Here is a 22,841-nt window from a genome sequence, read left to right on the forward strand (position 1 = left end):
AATCGGAGCAACCAGTTCCGAGGGGAGAAGGAAAGACACCAACACATCTGAGCTTGGCAGCCCAAATGCCTGGGAATTAGAGAGCACAGGGTCTTCAATGCACACGCGGTGATATCCACCCCTAGGCCCCACTTAATCCCTGTTTTGAAACAGGCCCTGTAGGCAGACTTCATAGTACTGGAGAGCAATGACCAAAGCGTCCTCCAGAGCAGGGTCACATGGGCAAGCAGCCTGTGAGGTGCTCAGGTATTACAGTGATGGGAGCCAGAAAAGTTCCTAAGGTAGATTACTCCTGGGGGAATTCTGCGCCACTGCGCAAGCGCAGAATTAATGTCCCCCGCAGATTTTACTCTTTCCCCACAGAAAAATTGATTCACACGTCCCTCCTGGGCACCGGGGGGTGGGTCTGGTTTGAGCATCGGGAGCAGCTGGGAGAGACATAAATTGCCACCTCAGGGGACGGGGATGGGCTCTCTCTGTCCCCTATCGCGGAGAGCCCGGAGCTGGGGAGGGACAGGGCTAGGGATGCCATGGCTGGTGGCTCCTACTGTGTGCCTCGGGGCCAGGGCCAGGTCAAAATCAGACCTGCCTCTGGAAATGTCCCCCGGCTGCAGGAAGTTCCCCAAGGACCCCCAGCTTCCTGCACCAATCACTCCCCAGCTGTGGGGGGGAGGGGTCACTGTACGAGGAACTGCCCAACCCCCATGCATCTGGACCACCCCACACTCAGAACCCCAACGCCGAGCTCCACCCTCCCTGCACCTGGATCACCCCATCAAGCTCCCCCACATCCAAACCCCTACCCCACCGAACCCCAACCAGCTGCAACCAGACCCCCACCCAACTCAGCCTCACTCCCCCAGCACCCAGACTCCCCCACTCGCTGAGCCCCAACCACCTTCACCTGGATCCCCTGCAGAGTCCCTAAATCAGCGGTTCTCAAACTTTAGCAACCTGAGGACCCCCATTTTGATTTAAAAAATTTTGCAGAGCCCCCAAAGCCTCCGCTCAGCCCCAGGCCGTACCCCCACTGCACCCCTTCCCCCAAGGCCCCACTCCCCCAACACCTCTTCCCACCCTCACTCCTCCCCCTCCCTCCCAGCACCTCCTGAATGTCACTGAACAGCTGTTCCCCAGCATGCAGGAGGCACTGGGAGGGAGGGAGGGGAGTTGATCAGAGGGGCCCACGGACCCCTTGGAGTGACCCCACAGACCCCTAGGGGTCTACGGAGCCCAGTTTGAGAAACGCTGACCTACGTAACTGAAAACGATGTGACTGTATTGTGCTATTTTGACAAAGCAAATATTGTGCGTAGAATTCTTAATTTGTTGGTGCAGAATTGCCTCAGGAGCAGCAGAGCGATAGAAACCCCTTTCAGAGGAGACCCGTGAAGCAGGAACTTGGGTCTTCAGAGGGGACCAGCTACTGAGTTTGCCCGTTCGGTGACTCTGTGGCTGGGTCCGTTCAGAAACCGCCGGTGTCAGCGAAAGCACCCGAGGTAGGTGTGGGGAGAGCGTGCCCCGCCTCACCACAGAAACACAGGCCTCGGCCACAGGAGCGAACAGAGACTCCGGCTCTGCAGAACAGCAGCGCTCCCGTTAAACACGCTCCAGCCACTGGAAAGAGACGTGACCACACGCGTGTGCAGGCCTGAATGGAGGGTAGCGGTAAAACACGCACCAGCCGCGCCGTGATAACTCAGACACAGTGCTCATCGCTACGCCGGACTCTGGTAAGGGCAGCACCCCTGGGGCCTGCAATGAACAATGCACGCGGGGAGCCGCGGGCAGCCACTTCCTCTGCCGACACCCTCTCACCCAGTGGCAGCGGCCATGACGCAGCCTCCTTGAGCCGGGGTGGCCTCCACGCAGCAGCCCTCGCTGTCGTGGCTCATGCCGAAGTTGTGCCCGATTTCGTGAGCCATGGTGGCGGCGGCTCCGATCGGCAGGTCCGAGTGGTCCTGGTGCAGAGAAGGGGAGGGACGAAGACGGCATCAGGGCCTCTGCCCTCCAGGCTGGGGAGAGCAGCTCGGCCTGGTAAAGGAGCTGGTGCCACTTGGCTCAGAAGGGCTGGGATCGTGTCCCCGATGGTGAGGAAAGCAGAGGATGCCCGTGGCACCTCAAGGCTGGTCTCCGCCTGGGATCCCAGCTCCGAGGGGCACGGGGAACCGAGATGCGGAACGGAGCCAGAGCCAGAGATCAGGGCCTGTGCTCCTGTGTCGAGATTTGGACCCAGAGCTTCCCATGAGGTGGTGTCAGGCCTGGAATCGGGGTTCAGCCCCCTATGAAATGCAACCCCAGCTCTGAGTTCCCCCAAGTTCCGGGGCGTTTGGGTGCAGGGCTCAGGCTCCAATGGCGGGATTCTGTTGCACAGCTCAAGGGGGACCCCAGGATCTGGCCACCCTGTGAACAAGCACCAAGGCCTCGGACCACAGAGGGAAAGGGCTCCAGCTGACAGAGGAGCAAGGTCCGCTAAGCTCCTACAGCTACTGATGCTGCTCAAGAAGGCCTGGGCCGGCAGAGGAGCAAGCAGCTCAGGAAACACAAGGCCAGGCAGTTCTAGCCTACAGATTCCACGGGCACCGGCTCTGGAGGCTGCTAACTTGGCCCAGGAGAAGAGGGAGCTGCAATGACGTAATCCCAGCAGGTGGGAGGGAGCCACGGGGGGGGGGGAGGGTGCCCCAGAGAGCGAGGGGATCATGGGAACCCCTTTCTCCTTACCGCACTCACACCTCCCGAGTTCTCTGCGCTGCACATCCCCTCCAGCGGAGCCATCCCGATGGTCGTCCCTCGGAAGGTCCTGCCGCTGTCCAGACATGCACCGGAAACGAGAAGGGACGGGGTGGGCTCATGTTAGTGTGCCCTGGCGGCAGAGCGCTCGCCTGGGGAGACACCCACAGAGAAACCAGGGGACTCACGTCAGCAGCTGGGCATTGTCATGCTTCTTCCGAGACCTCAGCATCTTCTTCCACTGCAGGAAGGACCACAGGGTGGCATTAGCGTCGCTGGTGACCATGCACTGGTCCCTCTCCGTCCACACCTCCAGGCCGACGAGGGCCACTTTGATATTCAGAGACCTGTAAAACTGAGCAGGGGGCGGGGGGAAGACAACCAAACAGTGCTTCACAGCTGGGCCTCCGGTGGACTCCTCTGGATTCAGATCACCTCTGCCACGCTTCCCTCCCCACCCCATGGGGCAGAGGCCGTCATGCGTTCAGGTCTCGCGTTGCTCGAGGACACACTGGTACTGTGAGTCCTATCTGCAGTGACCCCTAAGGGAAGAGCTGAACCTTAGCCCCCTAGTAGTCTCCACCCTCGACACGGTGGCAAGGCTTGTGCCAGTGGGAGCCACCCAAACTGGACAGGCCAAAGGGCAGGGACCAGATGAAGATCAGGCCACTGGCCACTCCGCTTACCCTGCTCCTGCCCTGAGCCACGCTGGATGGCGCAGGAAGGATTCAGACTCAGTGGCCCTGTGACTTAATCGAGACACAACAATGCTGGGAACCTTGGGGATAGGTCAGGGGCGCTGTCTAAGACAAAGGTTTGCCTGTCCGGAGCGGGGGCCTCAGCTCAAGTCTCAGCGCTGTGAGCCTGGACCCGGGGACGCAAGGTGCTGTACACACGCGATGCCACGCAGAGAGCAACCTGCTCTGCCAAGGGCACCTGGGCGTTACCTTGTCCACGTAGTTGGCAATCTCCAGAATCCGCTGCTTTGTTTGGCCCAGGTTGCGATTCTGTTTGAGGAACTGGAGAGAGGGGAACAAAAGAGGGATTAGGCGAGGCGGGAGGGCATATTTAAGTCCCGTCTTAAGCAAAGCTACTGAGGGACCTTGCTCGACAACCATACGGGACTGGTGGGGGTGGATCTCACAATAACTTCAGCCACGGTCGAAAGAGATGGTGTCCATTTCCATCACCCACGATGGGGCGTCTGGGGTGGCCATGCCGAGCATTCAGGCTTGAGGGGCTCGGCGCATGGAGCAACAGGGGGCTGGAGCTACTTCTATCGACCTCAGCAGCCGCTGGCCCAAATGAACTCTGACCGCAGCAGTGGCAATGAGCTTAGACCGACGCGTGTGAGAAATCATTAGGTTAGTTTAGCTACCCGCAGGAGCGGATCTTCCTCGACCACTTCCTGCCACGCTAGTACCTCCAGCTTGTGCAGCCGGAAGGGAGGGGTTCCTGTCTGTTAGCAGAGCGTCCTGTTATTCGGTGCCCCACCCAGACACACGACACTGCAGCAGGACCCTAGCTGCGCCAACGCGTCCCACAGACAAGGGATGAGTGTTCACAGGCCTCTCCTTTGTGGAGAGCTGAACTGCCGGGAGATTTCCTCCTGTGCTTCACCCAGGTCAGTGTCTGGATGTATTGCACAGCAGAGGCCTCAGATTAGTGTCTCGGGGACCACGCTGGGGACCGGCTGCCCACCTCCGCTCCCGTAACTGCCGGGCGACATTACCGCCCATTGCTCAGGCTGGCGACGCAATGCCAGGACAGGAGTCCGTGCGTTTTAGCTGGCTTGCCAGGGGACTTAGCAATGGAAAGCCAGCGGGAGGATCCAGAACCACAGGGCCAGCTGACCTCTGCACAGTGCATCTTGACAACCTGCGATCTAAATCTCTGGGCCCGATTCTCAGCTGAGGCTGAGCGGAGAGGGGAGGGGAAGAGAACCGGTTACAGCTCCCTGATCCCAAGGACTAGTCTGCCCGGGCCTCACAAAGGCTTGAGTACCCAAGGAACTGCCCTAATATGCTACTGTCACTGGGTCTCTAACGGACCCTAAGCCAGCGGAGGACAGAGGCCTGCTCTGCCAAAACCCCTCCCCACCGTGCCCCCTACAGAAGCCAGGGGAATTCCCTAGTGGCCACTCACAGCCAGGCAAGAATCAGGCACTGGGTGTCCCATTCTCAGCTCCCATGCAAACGGGGTGTGGCGGGGGGGTTAGCAGCACCAGCATACGCGTGGCCTGAAAGAGAGACCCGGCATAAACGAGGTCTTACAGAGCCACACAGCGACAGGCACGCCGCTACGACTCCTTTTGTCAAATTTCAAATAAAAGGGTGTTTTTGCCTGGCAAGCGAGCAGTCACCGTTGGCAGCTGCAGCCCAAGCCCTGTGGCCCTGGGAGCACTCAGTTTCACACTGAGGCAAGTCAAAGGGAAAGCGACCTCGCTGAGTTCCAGTGGCCAAGCTGAGAGGGCTGAGAAGGACAAACACGAGGGCAGAAGTAGTGCAAAGGAAACGGGGTTCCCAGGACTTGATCTGTTGCAGCTGCTGAGGTGGGTGAGCAGGATTCCTCACAAAGAGGGAGAGGGAGATGAGGTCCTGTGCTCTCAGCACCTCAGAACTGGGGGCTAGGAACTCCCAAGCTCCGACACTGACATGCCTTGTGCCCTTGGGCAGTCACTGGCCCGTTCTATGCCTCTGTTTCCCCACTTGTGATTAAAGCCTCACCTTGGGGTGAGCATTCATTTGCTCATATCTGTCACGTGCTTTGTATATGGAAAGTCCTATATAAAAACCACCACTCTGAGCTTTTCCAAGGCAGTGACTCAGGAATAGGGCACCGGCAGCCGTGCTTCATCGAGCCACGTGCCCGTCCTTTCACGCTGACTTTTACATATCCCCGCAGTCATCCCATCTCTCCCAGGACTGATTTGTGAGCCTAATCATTGGAGTGTTAGACCCGCAATAGAGGTGTTTCTACGGGATGGGGAGCAAGCAGATACCGGACAGTGTTGGTATACAACACTTTAAATGCTTTTTTTCCCCGTATTTTTCTCGGAACATAAGATTGTTTTTACACAAAGATTTCTAATAGTCCTTGATCTTAAGTCCTTGCTTCAGTTGCTAATTTGCAACGCACGCATTCATGCCAAACACACGTCATTCATACCAAGCCTCAATGACCTATAACATATTACATGGCTATATATGAATCACAACATATATTGAGTTTTATATTATATATCTCCCAACATTCCCCCTTCTTGATACATGATTAATGCCATAAATTATTGCAGATTTCAGAGTAGCAGCCGTGTTAGTGTGGATCCTCAAAAAGAACAGGAGGACTTGTGGCACCTTAGAGACTAACCAATTGATTTGAGCATGAGCTTTCATGAGCATCTGATGAAGTGGGCTGTAGCTCACGAAACCTTATGCTCAAATCAATTGGTTAGTCTCTAAGGTGCCACAAGTCCTCCTTTTCTTTTTATTAATTATTGCATCACTTTATAATTTTGCAAGCAATTTAATTGTATATATGACTTGCATTGAAACTTTCTATTTGGCAGTATAAACATAGGTTAACAAAATGTTAATGCAAATAACGAAACAATAGGATATAGCATTCAATTTAGAAGAGCTGGGACACTGGGAGACCATTTTTTAAACATTATACCAATGAGAAATTACCAAATTTTTTTTTATGTTAAAATTTGACCACCGTGAGTTAAAATAACATTTGTTATTTTTTTAGCTGAGCAGATAGATACATTTTTTGCATATTTCCTGATTTTTTTGCTTTTACCAATTAATTTTTTTATCGTTTTTAATGTATTTTTAAATTAAAGGACCAGTTTACATTTTTTGGTTTTTAAACAATTTTTTTTTTTAAAAAAGAGAGGACGTTGGTAAATAATTTTCTGAATAACGATCTTTGTTACGTTACCTTTACATGACTTAATTGGGTCTTCTTTTGTTATCCTTTTTTAAAACACACAAATACACCCATTGCCTAAATTAAACACGGTTGTGCCATTAGAGGTTAAGTACTGCATGGTACAGTGTTTGCTTGAACGGTTTAAATGACATTTTTTCAGGGACCAAGTTGGTTGTGGGCACACCCGTTTGCTTTGTTTTTACTTTTTACAATGTTTTGTTAAATTTTACTAATTTATCATTTTCTTTTGAATTAAGTGTGTTTCACTTATTTTTATTTGCCATAACTTTTTATTAATCATTTCTGGCAACACCCGGGCGACTGCCGCTGGTTTTTGTGTTGGGTAACAGCATTTTGCCTTTTTATGTTGTTTTTTTTTTTTTTTTAATTTTGTAATTTGTTGATTTTGTATACGAGGATTTTTGAACCCTTTAAAAGGCCATTGCCCATTACTTAACAGAGTAACCATTTTGTTTTATAAGTCTGCATTTTTACACATTGTATCGCTAGTACCATTTTACTGTTAATTTTAGACAGACCAAAAAGATTTGCATTTAGAGACGTTTCTAAGGCTTGGGCTTGTTTTAACTGGAGTTTTACACCTTTTTTGTTCCGATAATGCATCACAATTTTGACACGTGTTTGTATAGCCCCCAAAATTTTACGCAAAGCTGACTTGTTTTTGGTAACGTTTTAATATTAAATGAGATTAAAACTAGCTTCAGCTTCAATACTGCCTACGATATATTTTTATACACTTTTTATTTTGTATAGTTGTGGTCTTTTATTGTTGTTGCCATGCTTGTACTCGAGGCAGATGGCGTACACGGCGGAGGTTGTGCACTCATGTTTGCTTGCGCTTTTTTTAACCGGATTGTTTGATTTACAATAGTTGGGGCTTTGATTACATTTATATATAGGGGCTTGTTTGCCATGATTTTTGGTGCAATTTGGTTTACTGGTATTCAATTAATAAACATAAAAAACTGACCATATTTTTGAAAATATATTCCCCTATTAATTTTTTTTAAAGCAACTTAATTTTATTATTACGGAAGGATTTGCTATTACACCATATTTTGATCATTTAAGAGCCACTGACATTTTATTTTACATGCGTATTAGCCAATTTTTGTTTATTAGTTACATTTAGGGTGACTACATTCAATTTTAAACTTTAAAAGGTAGTTTAGAGTACTTGTATCTAGATTGTTTTTATGATAACTAAATTAGTACGTATTGCTTTTTAAAATTTTTTGGCTTGAGATATTCCCATGTTACATTTTTGCCATGTTTTTGCCCTGTTTTAAATTTTACCTCAAAAGGGTCCCGAATTCGGTGGTTTATTTTTGATTGCTGCTCACCTTATGCAGGTTTTAACAAAGTTTTTTACGTTCTTTTGCACCCTAGGCCATAGGGTGACACAGGTTAATAATTTTTATTATTTTTTGGAAGTTTGTTAGGTACCCACTTTACCTTTTCCGTTTTTTTATTTACCACATAGCCACCATGTATGTGTGTGTATACACACACACAAGGTTTAACCTCCTGTTTTATAGCTTGAGCTTTAGTAACTATCATAACTTTTAAAGGCTTTTTGCTGCTAATTTAGCTAAAGCATCCGCTTTATTAATTATTATTATTATTGATTTTTATGCCCTTTAATACATTTTACTTTTAATTTCTCTGGGTTTTTTTTAAACCAATTATAGATAGATTTTCAAAAACAAAAAAAAAAGAAATCTGGACCACATTTGTTTCTTCAGCTGTTTCCCAATGTTTTTTCTTTTTAACTTTCAGTGGAATATAACAGGGTCTTGCACCACAAAGTTTGAATGTATATAGACAAAGAAAGTCTGCAACATAATTTTTTTGTTCAAGCAGATCACTAAGAGCTTTGACCTTGGCTCCCTGAGCTGAAATTCTACTTACAGAACCAGAAATAGCTTCCCCATCAGTTTGTGCAGCTGCAGAACCCTGTATATTTTTTAGAGTTCTTATGGTATGAACTGCCACTTGTAAACCAACCCTTTTTTTTCTTCCCCTTTTGTCCCGAGGCTTAACACTTTATTTACCGGGGGTGCTTTTTTAACAAACTTTGGTTCAGTTTTTGAAAGTGGGCATTTATGCTTCTTTCCTTCCATCAGGAGGGCATATGGTAACATTATGGCTTGTTTGTTATTTTTACAAGTAACTTTTTTGCTAGTTAACATTAAGGTCTATTGGGCCCTTCTGGTATTTGATATTTTTTCCCTGCCGTTTTTCTGATAAAAACATACCTCAGGGGAGAGCGAGGTGTTTGTAGGGGCTGTGCCGGTCGTCAAAGCAAAAGCTTTGGTGGCCCACACAGCAATTAACCATTTTTCCACCCCCCCAGACTCCAAACTGCTGCTTCGTAGGGGTTAATTTTTTAGACTTGTATGTGACCGGTATTAACTTTTTATTAGTTTTTGCATCAATACCACTGCTAGACTGTGCTGAGTTGCTGCCAACTTACTGACAAACGGCTTGTTTATCTCTGGGAATTTCAATGCTGGAGCTTGCATTAAGGCTTGTTTTAAATGACAGAAAGCTTCTTTTGTTGTTGTTGCTGAGGGCCCCCCTCCCTAAACGTTTCTTAGTAAATGCCACCAGGGTCCAGTGATTGCGGCAAAATTCCAGATGTGTTTTTTTAAATAGTTAAACCCCCTAACATCACCCTTAATGCATGAGAATTCTTTGGCCTGGGTACATTTAATAATGATTTTACCTTTTGTTGATTTACCTGAATTTTTTGTTTCCCTAGGGTCACCGCCAAATAATTTTTTTTTTTTGCACTAGTTGGGTTTTTTTTTTTTCTTAGCCTTGAAACCCGTTTTCTGAAGGAATTTTAACACCTTTTCAGTTCGCTCAGTCACCTCCTCTTTCGTGCCCCCCCCCACTATGTTATTTACCTAGGAGGAGACTTTTAATTCTTTTCGGAGAATTGATCCAGCAGTCGCACCACATGTTGCAGCGCAATAGCCAGAGCGCAGCGTAGGTCCTGGGGAATGGTTTTCATAAGCACGGTTGTTCCTTAAAAGTAAACGCAAAGCGGGCCCAGCAATCGGGATGCAACAGGATGGCGAAAAAACAATTTGCCATATTTATGACAGAGAACCATTTAGGGCCCCCCTGTATTTTTACCATTCCTTGAGGTCGATCTGCTACTATTGGTACCATGGGGGGGAGCGGTGGGGGAAGCTTTATTGATTTGTCTAAAATCCACGGTCAATTTTTAATTGTTTGAGGCTTTTAATACGGGCCAAATTGGGCTACTGTATGCAGAATTTCCCTTTTTAATTAATTCCTGTTGTTCTAATGACTTAAAAAAAAAAAAAAATTAATTCCTGCCTCTGCTTGCACACGATATTTATATTATTTCTGTGGTGGCCCTTTATTCCCCACGATTTTAACACATGCTTTGATTTTACCACATTTTGCTTTATTTTTCATGTATACATTGGGAAACCCCTTTACCCTCACATGCCGTTTTTCACAGATTCATAGATATTAAGGTCAGAAGGGACCACTATGATCATCTCGTCCGACCTCCTGCACAACGCAGGCCACAGAATCTCACCCACCCACTCCTGCGAAAAACCTCTCACCTATGTCTGAGCTACTGAAGGCCTCAAATCGTGGTTTAAAGACCTCAAGGAGCAGAGAATCCTCCAGCAAGTGACCCGTGCCCCACGCCGCAGAGGAAGGCGATCCAGTATAATTTTTTACACTGCTTCTGCAGCACATATGCTGGGAACGTACCCCGCTGTCAGGACGCTTTCCGTCCAGCCCGGCACACGCCACAGAACTTTATTAGGTAAATTAAAAACTAACCAATTTCTTTTTTAAAAAGGAGTTCCCAATGTTGCTGGCTCAGCCGCCTGATCTGTCTGAAGCATTTGTTTTCTACAACAAAAATCCCCCACTCTCTCTCTGGGGAGAGCTATTTTTACTGAAGGATACTTTTTTTTGTCACGCCTTCCCCAGTAAAGAAGGCTGCTACACTAATTTCTGACACATATCGAGTTAAATTACAACTTTTATTTACAATATTTACACCAGCCCCACTATTCAATGGGGCATCTTTGGGTTCATTATTTTTTTGACAAGGACAGTTGTCCTAGGCCTACCGTTTAAAACCATTTTAATTTAGTGACCATTTCCCACTTCTGAGGGCCCATTTCCGGTGGGAGCAACTGGTCATCGGGGCTACCCTACAGAGCAGGCATTTCTGAACCCTCGGTTTCTAGAGCTGTGACCTTTTTTTGCTCCTTAAAATTTTTTTTTATTCTTTGCCTTTTTTTTTTCTTAATTAATTCATGCGTCCGTTTTCCATTTTACTTTCCTTAATTTTAAATACCTCCAAGCGATATTTTGAATCACATTTACTCCTTTTGGGGGCTCATTTTGATTATTTCACCCTCTCTCTCCTTGGGATGGGGTGTTTTGTTGTTTACCATGAGTTTGGGGGGGTTGTTTTTTTCAGTATCCTGATTTATAAGCACTCTTATCTGCATATGTTATTGCTTTAACAAAAGGTACTTTGGGTTTTCATTCTTTTACCTGGCTTCCCCCGTCATCATTCGTTGGCAAACGACCCAGTGCATCCATAACAGGTAACCCCTTGTCCCGGGCTGCTTGGCTCACCAGATTAGTAGACAGTGCAAATACATTTTTGTTCAGTCAGTTCAGTTCAACACATTATTTCAAAATTCCCGCGAACTCAAATCAGCTGCCATCAAAGAATCAGCTGTGACATGTCTGGTGACCTCTGCCCTGGGATTAGTCACCGGTTGCATTTCTTCAACCCATAATCCCAGTGCTTTTTTCCTTAACAGGTAATCCCTGGGTGACTTTCCAGGCTTCATGTAATCTGCACTGGACAACACCTTCATGGGTCTTTGACCTCTCTTTTTTTTTTTAAAACAGCATCATAAATCGCGGTATCAGTTGGTGTGCTTCTGGCTGCCTGTCCAAGGCAGTTTTCACTTGATTTACTGCCTGTAGCTGCCACGATGAACCTATAAGATTAATTCATATTTAAATTCTTTGTTCCTCCTAATTCTGACCACATGTAGCTAAATTTTTTATATTTTTTATATTCACTGGGCCCAGTGACTTGACCACCAACTGTAAGTCTGACGAACTTACAGGAATTATTTGGGTCTGCTCTGACCGTATCTCCCCGGCGGCATCCTTAATGGTTGATCTCTGGTCTGTTGCTGCTACAGGCTTCTCTGGCTTAGGCTCTTCCAGCCAGTTTCTGATCTCTTTTCTTAACTTAGTATAAAGCCCCTCTCGAGGTTGGCCGAATTCCCTTCTCTTTTGACCCCCCTCGCAGATTTTCTTCAAACCAAATAGCATTTTGGAATCCAAATCCAAATCAAAAAATTTTTCTTTTATGACACAGACAACTTGCAGCTCCTGTATTTTCACTTGCTTTTTTAATGTTGCTAGAGTTTTCTGGCACCAACTGTGAGAAACGCTTGCGATTTTCTCTTCCTTTTCCTTAGTCAAATCCCAAATTAACTGTTTCATTTCTATGACTTGATGGTCTAGTTTATCTTTGTCTGCTTTAATTTTTTTTCCAAGCCATCACTCTTTTTTCCAGTTCCCTATTTTGTTTTCCCATTGTTCTAACTGAGTCTGCATTATCTGTGCCTGCGTATGTGTTATACATGGTTGTAAGCGCCGGTTATTAGCAACCTATTGACCTGCTGGACTCTGTAAACCTCTGTAACAATTAACCATTTATTACAATATCCATTAAGCATTTATTAACCCTTTATAAAAGGAAACTTTAATACAAAGGGCTCCCGTTTCCTCTGCAGCCCCACTCCTATCCCAGCACTATGCCTTTGCCCCACTCATTGGTCAGACATTTTGGTTACAGATCAACTCCTTGGGGGTAGAGACCTGTTTTCTCTGCATGTCACCCAGCACACTTGTGGGCCCTATAAAGTAATAATGACGGGTACCTTCTGGGTACCACTGGAAGATTAAGAGTGAATATAATTATGATGGATGGATGAATATGATTGATCTTGGCCATTCCGAAGAACAGATAAAAAATAAAAACCTGACAGAAAGACAGGGATCCTGGCTCTTCTGAATGACAGACAAAGACCACGCTGTCCCAGCATCCAGCCTCCCTCCCTGACAGTCGTCTGTGTTCCTCCAGCTGACGGTCAATTGGAGCCAGTTTCTGAGAGTTAAGTGCTCACCAGGGTGTAATCAGCAACAATGAACAGCTCCATGTACTTCAGGGTCCTCCAGGTGTCTCTCTTTGCCTGCACAACAAATGACAAGCGTCACCAGAAAGGAGGAAAAGGAAGCCAGTGCAACAGACAGGAATCAGTCCAAATTCTCAGCAACCCCGATCTTGACATTCAAGATCACGTGCATTGAATGGCAATGGGGAAATGGTCAGAGAATGGGAAACTGAGGCACGGAGCAGCCAAAAAAATCTTGGCGGCTCAGATGCAATTTGCTGATCTGGAACAGGACTGACACCAACGTTAGCCCCCCCATATCTCGCAGAACCCGCTGTGGTATCTTTCTGGACCAATACTCAGTTTCACGTTTCGTCCAAACCAGGGCAACCTTCAACACCGTACTAGGGCACCAGGCTCCATCCCAGCCCAGAGGGAAGACCACCGCCTGCTGAGCCACGAGCTCTCAGAGCTCTCACCTGCCTCCACACAGGTAAGGACCCTTTAACAGGACAGTGAAAGGAAAGCAAAGACTTACCCGCTGATGCACCGGCTTGACGAGTCTGGCAATGTCAGCTACGCTGCTTCCTAACAGGCCGCTAGGCCCACAAGTCCCACCTTCGACTGGCAAGTGCTCTGCCCGAAAGAGGATGTGATGCTCAGGTTCCGGGGTCCCCAGGGGTTTCAAGTAGTAGCTGTCATTGACATTCAGCACGATCAGGCCGCTGGCAATAAAGAGAGGAGAGCCGTGAATGGAAAGGGAACTTCATGCACACGAGGAATTAAAGGGCAACTCTGACCAAGTTAACCAGGGGAGCAGAGCAGAGACAGACGCCCTGACCCAGCGAAGCACTTATGCATGGGCCTAGCTGTAGAAGATGAGCAGTTCCATTGACTTCTAACTACACGTTAATGTCTGCATGTTGCTGAAAGGCGATGCTGGATCGGGGCCCAACATAACAGCCTGTTGGCGTGCAGTCTGAAGGCACTCGCTGGATTAGTATGGACCAGGCACAGAGCGGCATGAGCACTTTACAGCTGCTACAGGAAAGGGGGGGCGTCAGGGTAGACTTTGAGAGGGAAGGCAGGAGTTGCTTGGCAAGCGTTCCCCGGGGCTGTTCCCAGGGGAAAGGGTGGCACGAGTCAGAAGTGGGTGTGGGAGACAATGCGAGAGAAATTCAGATGGAGGGTTAGGGTGAAGGGCAGGCATTTGGAGAGGTGGGACAGATAGAAGACAGACAGACAGAGAGATGGGGGAAGAGATGCCGACGGACAAGCGAATGAATAAACAGCTGTGAATAAATGGATCCAGCAATTTCATGCCTTGGAAAGGATCAGCTCACTCTGTAACTAGGGGCCTAGCTCGCTCCTTACGGATTTGATCCGAACCGTTTTGGCCCACCGGCAGTAACAAAGGTCTCTCATGCTAGCTCGTCCCCAGCCCTGCCCCAGCACTCCCCACCAGGGAGCCTGCACACCCAGCTAGATCATGCAAACTCCAAGCTGCTGGCAATGCAGGGTCTGAACCAGGAATCTGGTGCTCATGCAAAGCCATTTACCCCAAGCAACCACAGCAAGCCAGGGCGCATGCCTGAGCAGGAGAGCGGGCCCAGAGTGCTGGAAAACAGACCCCTGCAGACACCAGAGACCTTGGCATCTTTATGGCACAAAGGAGAACGAACATCAAATGAAACCCCCAGCTGACGAATCCTCCACCACTGTCTCGGTCAGTTTGCAGCCTCTGGCAGGAATCCTGTGTCAGATGAAAGCCGACACCCAGGCCGTCCAGCTGAGGGGCTGGCCCCAACATCCATAACATTCCCCCATCAAATCGAAATCACATGTGCGCGTTGCTGGGCAATTACTTCACCTGCTTGGATTGTTTAACATGTGGCTCAGAATCTGCCATATCCTTAATCCTCCTGCTGTCACCAGAGAGCTAACGGCAGCACTGAACAATAGGGTACAGTTTCTCCTCCTCCTCCCGAGCTGGCAGCCCTGCCAGATTTCATTATTTAACCACCTAGGCATTTGGACGCTGATCCCCAGCTCTTCCATAGCGCTTTCAAAGGAGGCCAGTATCATTAGCTCCACTGTACCGATAGGGAAACTGAGGCACGGAGTGGGAAAGTGACTCGCCCAGGGTCACCCTATAGGCCAGTGGCAGAGCCAGCAATAGAAATAGGTCATAGGAATAGCCAGGTCTCCTACGCCCCAATCCAGTGCTCTATCCATTAGGCCACATTGCCTTCATGCTCCCAGGGACGAGTGAGAGGCAAAGACCTGGACAGACAGACCGACTGTTTAGACAGCCTCCCCCTCAACCCTCCTCACTTTATCTAAAACGCTACCAGCATCAGCCATTGCTATTCGATCTGTTGGTAAATTGCCACAGGACTCCAGCTTTGGGAGACAGCTCCGTCCTTACCTCTAGCCAATTACATGGGACTCTGCCATTCGGGGCCGTGCCTGGGGCGTTGGCCTTTTACATGAAAATGGCAGAGGGGAGTTAAATCGTAAAGCGAGCCAGTTCCACAGGCGATTCCAGACCCATCCTACCAGCTGCTGCTGGAGAAGATCGTTTATTGTGTGTCTGTCATTTTACAGACAAAGAGCCCAGTGCTCCACTGCCCTGCATTTTGCGTCGTCAATTTCGTCAGGGCGGAGCGCCTGTAACAGACTCCCAGGTCAGAATGGCACAGGAAGGCACAAGGCAATGGAGAAATGGGCCCAAAGTCTCTATCTAGCCATCCATCTTCTTATGCTGTGCCCATCACTGAGGCATCAGGGCAACTGCGTCCAGATGATCTGACGGTCTTGTCTACAGCGGCGTCCTTTGCACCAGTGCACGTGACTGGGGAAGGGAAGCGATGAAAGATCAAGTGCAGCGTAGCGCCTCGCTTGCTTCCCGAGCGCTGCGTCTGCCACAGACAAACAGCGGAGAACGCACTTGGCACGGTAGGTGTGTTGGCTTCACTTGGAGTTTTCCTTGTTGGTTTTGTTATGGCTGCTGTGAGTTGGGGAGTTGATTGGGCCCCTGGTCGAAAGGAGTTTGGAAGCAGGATGCTTTATAGTTTCACAGTCTGAAGGGACCACTGGGAGTGTGATGTGCTGCACAACACAGGCCAGAGAAGCTCCCTGTGCGAACGCGAAGAGCAGTGGTCTAGTCAGCGGGCAGGGGGGTCCAGGCTTTGCAGGCCACATTCAACGGCTTGGCCAGGATGAACAAGGGCCTTGACTACGATGTATGAACTGTGCTTTCCCTGCCAGGAGTTTCCGCCTCCATTGTGTGTCACACACTGAGCCCACATCCTGCCCCCAGTTCCCCCCCGCAACCTGCATGCCAAACTCTCCTCCTTACCTGATCCCCGAGCAGGTGCTGAGAACCACCCAGGAGCCCTGGTACCCTCGCACATGGCCGTGGTAATGACAGTGATCCTGGGGAAAGGGAAACAGACAGCAGTGATTGGCTACCATTGGCCATCAGACAGACAGACCCTGCTACTTGCTATTCCCACCCACTGCTCGGTGACAAACCAACCCTGCTGTGGCCCCAACTAAATCAAGACTAAATCATGTCACCCGCCAACCCAGTCCATCTAAGGACAGGGAATTCAACACACCTTGTCTGCAGCCCCCGTAGGCTGTGTGAGGGACTGTACCAAATTCAGCCACTTGTCCTGTCCAGGCCTGATCGCACTCCCATCAAAGGCAATGAGCGTTTCGCCATGACTTCCATGTGAGCTGGACCGGGGCGCAGATGATCAGAGCTCTCTCACTTAGAGCACCCTGCTCCTGTAGCTCTGGGCCATACGTCAGGCAGCCCATAGGGGAAATAATCCCCGCCCCAGAGAATAAACCCCACACAGCTGCTAGAACAAAGCCAGACTCACCATGAATCTGGATCCCAAAGTTCACTGGACTCGGGAGTCCTGGACTAAATTCTCACTTCACTTTACGAAAGTGGAGGAGTATCATTATGCCCACTCTACAGATGGGGAAACTGAGGCGCGGGGCGGTGACCTGCCCAAGGTCACGAAGCAGGTCAGTGACAGAGTTGGGAACAGAACCAGGGGCTTCCGACTCCTGTCCCTTGCTTTAACTACCATCTCCCGTCAAGCTGCGGCACAGCCAGTGAGGATAATTTGAAGGCCAGCTGCCGTGCGGTACAAGGAAGGCAGATACGCACGAGGCAGAAGGATGGAGTGAGACACCATCGGAAGGGCAGGAACGCCTGAGGCAGGCTGTGTGGGGAGACCAGATGGGGGAGCGGGAGGAGAACGGGGGCAGGAGGAAAGCAGCTGCCTTCTGCTGCGTGTTTCTCTTTCCCTGGGATGGGAGGTGCCGTATCCCGTCCAAGAGACACAAGCAGCCGTGTGCTGCTCACATTCCTAACAATACATGCGTCAGCCCCACTGCCAGGGAAAACAGGTCACCCCAGCTCCTCACACAAGCAGGCCCATGGCGAGCCATGTTGGGAGGGGAGGGTGTCCAGTTATCAGCCTCGGGGGGCCTACGTCTGCACATCGGGGCCCAACATTTCAAAGCAGGCACCCTCAGTGCACAGCTGTCTGGGGGCTGAACTGTGCCCACTCGCGGGGGACTTGGGGAGACGGGGCAGAGCTGCCCCTGAGAGAACTGCACCCACAGTGGAGGGAAAACTAGCTCCGCGGGATCTGCATGGGCCCAGCAAAGCAAACCTGAGCTTCGGGGAACACGCTTTCCGCTGACCTGGCATCCCGATGTCCTCAGACCACAGCCCGAGCCCGGAGGAGCCTGCCTCCAGCAGCCTGGCCCAGGAAGGGAGGAGAAGCAGGGTTCCATGGGTCTGGAGAAACCATGCTCTGGGCCAGCTTTGTGATTTGGGGTGTGGGAGATGAGTGGGAGACAGATACCCTGAGGACAGGCTGCTTAGACTATCACACGTTAGAGATGGAGGGATGGTGCCCTGGTGACAGAATATCTTAAAGTGGGGTTGTGGGATCACTGGAGAAAAAAAGAGAGAGAAAAAGAAAAAGAAAAAGGCTTAATATTGAGGCTCTAACCTCCCGGGGCGATAGATTCGATTCCGATAGATGGGTAGGCTGAAAGAACAAAAGCCTAAATGACAGCAAGGGCGTGGTGGATGGGGCAGACTCGCTGGCTCCTCTGAAGCCTGTAGCCCCATCTCCCCTGGCCACAGAACCGTGGCTGTAACCACAGTTCAAGCCTGGTGCCAGACAAGCTGGTTTCCAACACCACGTTTGGCCGGTAGGAGTGTGTGTGTGGGATTTACGATCACCTCCGCCCGTAGAGAAACGGACCTGAATGCGTTGGACGTGAGGTGCACTGGGGCTCCAGCGTGGTTTTTAAATATCTTTAGTTCAGCCTGGCCCCTACTAATGCTGCCTGGCCAGACAGCAATGGCTTTGTGCCACCGGCTGCTAAACGGAGCTCGCCACTGAAATCAATGGGGCTTGAAACCAGACAGCAGGATCCAGGCTTGTAACAGAATCCAGTTTTGTTTTTAGATGGCAGTGTGGTCCTGGGGGAAGGTCTGGGAGGCCGGAGTCCTGGTTTCTCTTCCTGGCTCTGCCACTGACCTTCTGTGTGGCCCTGGGCGAGTCACTTCCCCCTCTCTGTGCCTCAGTTTCCCCACACACACACCTTTTGTCTGGCTTGCCTTTGGGGCAGAGACTCTCTCTCGCTCTGGGTTTGTACAACACCTAGCACAATGGGACCCTGATCCCAGTTATGCCCCCTGGGCTTTCCTGTCATACCAGTAATAATAAACCAAGTTTTTAAGCCTGGTTCTTTAGCCAGCACAAGGCTGGCTGCCCAGCAGGCATCCAGCAACAGCGCTGTGGTCTGGCTATTGAGGTATTTAGACTGAGCTCCCCTGCCCTGGAATCTGTGCCCATAACACCAGGCAACTTGCAGAATCGGTGCAGCAGGCTTTCTGCGAGGGATTGAATTTCCCTCTGGCTCCATCCATCCACCCGCTTCCTTTCACTAAGACAGCTTCACTTCAGGGCTGTTTGCCCAGCCTGTCGGTGGGAGCCTAAAGAGAGGGACTCCGTCTGTTAAATCAAGCTGTCTTTCCTACACCCACCTCTTCCCCAGTTTGGGCGAGGTTAGCTGACAGGCGACCTTCACAGTGCCATGCCAGAGTGCAGGTAAGGGATACATGGCAAAGGGCACTGTGCCCACCTCTGGGGTGGAATGGGGCTGCTAATCAACAGAGCCCAGAAATTTAGGACAGGATCTGAAAAGCAGAGAGCTGGTCAAAAAGCAAAACAAACAGGAGAGGGAATTTAGTGAAATTTTTCCCCCCTATGTTTCCTCTGTTTTACAAAATGTGGCGTGTTTCTTTCTTTCTTACTTTTAGAGTTGGTTAAAAGCTCAGGGGGAGATGTCACAAAATTTGTAAGTGTTTTCCCTGCGTTGTTTGAATTGCAAAGTTTGAAATGCTGAGGAGACGTTTTAGGTTCGAAAGCCATCGTCAGCCATCTGCAGAAGAATATAGCACCTAAGGTCTGGGAGTTAGGCAGACAGAATGAAAAGGGAATCTAGCCAGGAGAGCAGAGTTCCCAGCACTACGCAGACAAGACATGAAAAGAGCAGCTCTGGGTAAGGAGACTGTCGGTCTAAGGGGCTTGGATGGCCCCTGTGACAGTCGGATCTGACAGTCTTTAATGCATGTATCCTCACAACACCCCAGTGCGGTGGTGAAGTGAGCTGGAGCACTCACACCCTTTGAGAATCTGTGCGGTAAACCAGCCACAGCCCTCGGAGGCTCCCGAAGAGGAGGCCCCCCAACAGAACAGCCATGTCAGCCTTGTGGAACTACACGGGCAGGGTGTGCTGTCCGGTGGTCACAGGAGGTGTCTGGGAGTCAGGACTCCTGGGTTCCATTCCCGCCGCTACACTCGCCAGCTTTGCTTCAAGTCGCTCAATCGCTGAGTGCCTATTTCCATTCCCACAGCGCGTGTTGGTTTATGGGTGTTTCCATGGGCACTGCCTCAGGGCGGGAGTCGAGCAGCTCCCCGACACGAACAGAGTCAGACGGGGACAGTGAGCCGACCTGAAGTCATTAATGACCGTTCAATGCCCAAGAACCCAGCTGGGAGGGGTTTATACTATTACTTTAGGGGATCCCCTAGTCTCTGGTTGCCATAAGCAACCCCCAATAAAGCAGGACTCCTGAAACCAGAGTAATACGGCGGCTTCTCAAAGAGCACGCAAGCAAATAGCGACAGTCACGTCCCGCAGAAATCTCCACAAACCATACACATCCTGCACTGTGGCCCTGATGGAAGCCTGAGTATGCATCTATGGGACTTATCTAGGCCTCCCAAACACCCCTGGGAGGCAGTACTATTATCCCCATGATAGAGGGGGGGAAACTGAGGCACAGAGAGGCTAAGTGAGTCACCCAAGGTGAAGGCTGTTGGAGAGCAAGGAACTGAACCCCTGTCTCCCAAGTGCCGGGTTAGAGCTCTGGCCATTGGACCATCCTTCTTCTCTGTGGTTTGACTTGTATTGTGACTTATAGTGAAGGGGTGACCCTCACAGCCAGTGCTGTCCTCCATTCTTACCAGCCTGCACCCCTGGAGGGTCACCAGATCCCATCTGGAGGCGATAGGATACAAGCTGGTGAGAGGGAGGAGGTGTGAGAGGTGGAGTGTCGCAGATTAGTGCAGTGCTGGTGAAAGATGCTGGCGGCAGGGATTCTAGAGAGATAGAGGCCAGATTCTCAGCTGGTGTAAATCAGCAAGCTCCAGTGATTTCAATGATCCTGATTTACACCTGCTAAGGACAGTCTCTTCCATTAATGACTGGGCAGACACGACAACTACCTGACCTCTGCATTTGCCCAGCTCCTCTCATCCCACAAGACCCCAAAGCGCTGTACAACCATGAAGCTGTCCAGCTAGCTCTCTAGATACTCATCATGATGTCTGACCACCCCACAACATTCCCCGAGTCCAGATGGGCCGTCTAGGCACACATCGTAAAAATCTCTCTTTTCCACCCCCTTCCCCAGATTAGGTACAAGCGCTACACAGGTATCACTTTGACCACCATAGAAATGCAGCCACCTCTGGGGTGGATCACGGCAGCTGTTTAACAGTAGCACCACACGATAGTTTGGGACAGGAAGTGAAGAATGCCATATCGTACAGGGGGGCTATAGACAGGTAGAATGTAATAACCTGAGCTGGATGGAATTTGCTTGGGACAAACACGCCCAGGCTTGCAAAAAGAGCCACCGGACCCTCAATGCCCACAACGGGACAGATCCTGAGCTTTACAGGTCATTCAAGGGACGGCGCCGCCAGGAGCACATCACCCCGAGCCGGGCGCTGGGCGAGCGCTGACTCAGAGGGAAGGAGTCACCACACCACTGCAAAACCTCTGCCGTTGGCAATGCTGGGCACCCTACTCACGGTGTAGTTGGGAGACAGCGTCACCGGCTGCCCGCCGGCTGAGTAGTGAGTCTCGGTGTAGTCCGGCGACAGCAGCCTGCTGGGAGAGAACAAGAGAACCCGGTGAGCAGTCCCAGGTCTTCCTAGCCCCTCCTTATTTTACTGCCTAAGAGGGGCAAGGACTAGCCAGTAAAAGGTGCGGGCTGGAGGATCCGATCTGGGGCCTTTCTGCTCCCGGCGAGTGCAGACCAGGTCAGGAGTGACCGACACCCAGGGCCACCTGACGGCTGCTTGGCGGCCAATGTGCGTCCACGGCTCAGAAAACACGGCCGTTGCTGGCACTGACGGCCGCCTGGCCAGTCAGGCTGGGCTGGAGGCTCCCGTCTCGGCCCGGTGGTGGCCGCCCCTGGCACAGGCTGGGCCGCGGGAGCTTCAGTGGAAGGTTGCCCGGGCGCTGCTCTGGCTGCACCGGTCCTGTGGCTCTACCGAGAGCCTCAACGCAGATTCCTTCCCTGCAGGCCCCTCCCGCTGGGCACGTGGCGTTGGCATGGCGCCCCTCCCGCCGAATCCCAGCGCCGCCGTCCCGGCAGGCAGACGCCCCAAGGGACTGCACACAGACACGTCCCCGGACGCACACATGTGAAGATCCACACAACACACCGAGGCCACAACCGCAGCCGTACATGCAGACACACGCCTCTGTGCGTGCCCTCACCTCGCTACGTGTTCGCACAACTAGACACACCCAGGCAAACGGGAGGGGAGCTGGAAGGGGTCAATCGGGGAGCAGCGGGGCAGGCAGGGGTAGGCCGGTAGAGGAGAGCCGGGCCTGGGGAAGGGGAGAGGGCTAGGGGAGCCTAGAGCGCATAAGCCAAACCCTGAGCCCCTGCCCCAGTGCTGTTGTCTTGGAAACTGAGGCAGCCACACAGAGGGAGCCATTCAAAACCAAGGCTGTGGGCTTCCCTGTCTCCCCCCCCGGCCCCAATCATCGTTAGCCCAGAGAGGGGCGCGGACCCGGGGCCTGCTCACAGACATGCCTGGCGTGGAGAGGAGCGCGGCTCGGCCCCAGGGTTGGCTGCTGACTGGACCCCGCTCCCCTGCCTCTCTGGCTCTGGGATTAGGAGACATACGTTGAGCATGGATCACAACCTCTGGCTTCTTTCCAAAGGCCTCTGAGCCAGAAGTGCTTTGCCCCCTTCTGGCCTCCCCTCGGGTTCCCATCTCAGCACAGGCTGTCTGCTGATGGGACACTCCCGTAACGTCCTTGGGGGGATGGAGGCAAGGGGAACGGAGATCCGGGCCGCTGGGCCAGATCTGAGGCGGGAGGGCAGTGGGGAAGTGGCAGGGTCCTGCTGCTCCAGCAGTAGGGAAGGAGGGGGTGATCCCACCCCAGAGCTGGAGAAACGGGGCAGGAACTCAGAGGGAGCTGCAGAGAAGGGGCTGTCTGGGTTTTAACTCCTAAGGCCAGAGGGGATTTCAGAACTAACTCCAGGGAAGCTGGACTTCCTACAATTCCTCCACCCACCCACATACC

General features: G+C 50.9%; 1 protein-coding gene across 3 annotated transcripts in view; it reads right to left on the minus strand.

The window, feature by feature from the left end:
* The window catches only part of ADAM33 (ADAM metallopeptidase domain 33), a 75,758-nt gene that overhangs the window by 16,301 nt on the left and 36,616 nt on the right, over nucleotides 1-22,841 (minus strand). Inside the window, exons 4-11 of one of the 3 annotated variants that reach the window (XM_073343007.1) lie at nucleotides 21,329-21,404; nucleotides 16,261-16,337; nucleotides 13,438-13,624; nucleotides 12,912-12,977; nucleotides 3,678-3,749; nucleotides 2,919-3,085; nucleotides 2,722-2,806; nucleotides 1,819-1,961 (exon numbers count right to left, since the gene is read on the minus strand). In XM_073343007.1, the coding sequence (XP_073199108.1) occupies nucleotides 1,819-1,961; nucleotides 2,722-2,806; nucleotides 2,919-3,085; nucleotides 3,678-3,749; nucleotides 12,912-12,977; nucleotides 13,438-13,624; nucleotides 16,261-16,337; nucleotides 21,329-21,404 (873 nt within the window). Of the gene's footprint in view, nucleotides 1-1,818; nucleotides 1,962-2,721; nucleotides 2,807-2,918; nucleotides 3,086-3,677; nucleotides 3,750-12,911; nucleotides 12,978-13,437; nucleotides 13,625-16,260; nucleotides 16,338-17,630; nucleotides 17,807-21,328; nucleotides 21,408-22,841 lie in introns of those variants that run through there. The other 2 variants (XM_073343006.1, XM_073343008.1) reach the window with 2 other exon arrangements.

The sequence above is a fragment of the Lepidochelys kempii genome, chromosome 4 (genome assembly GCF_965140265.1).
Source record: "Lepidochelys kempii isolate rLepKem1 chromosome 4, rLepKem1.hap2, whole genome shotgun sequence".
Lineage (NCBI taxonomy): Eukaryota > Metazoa > Chordata > Testudines > Cheloniidae > Lepidochelys > Lepidochelys kempii.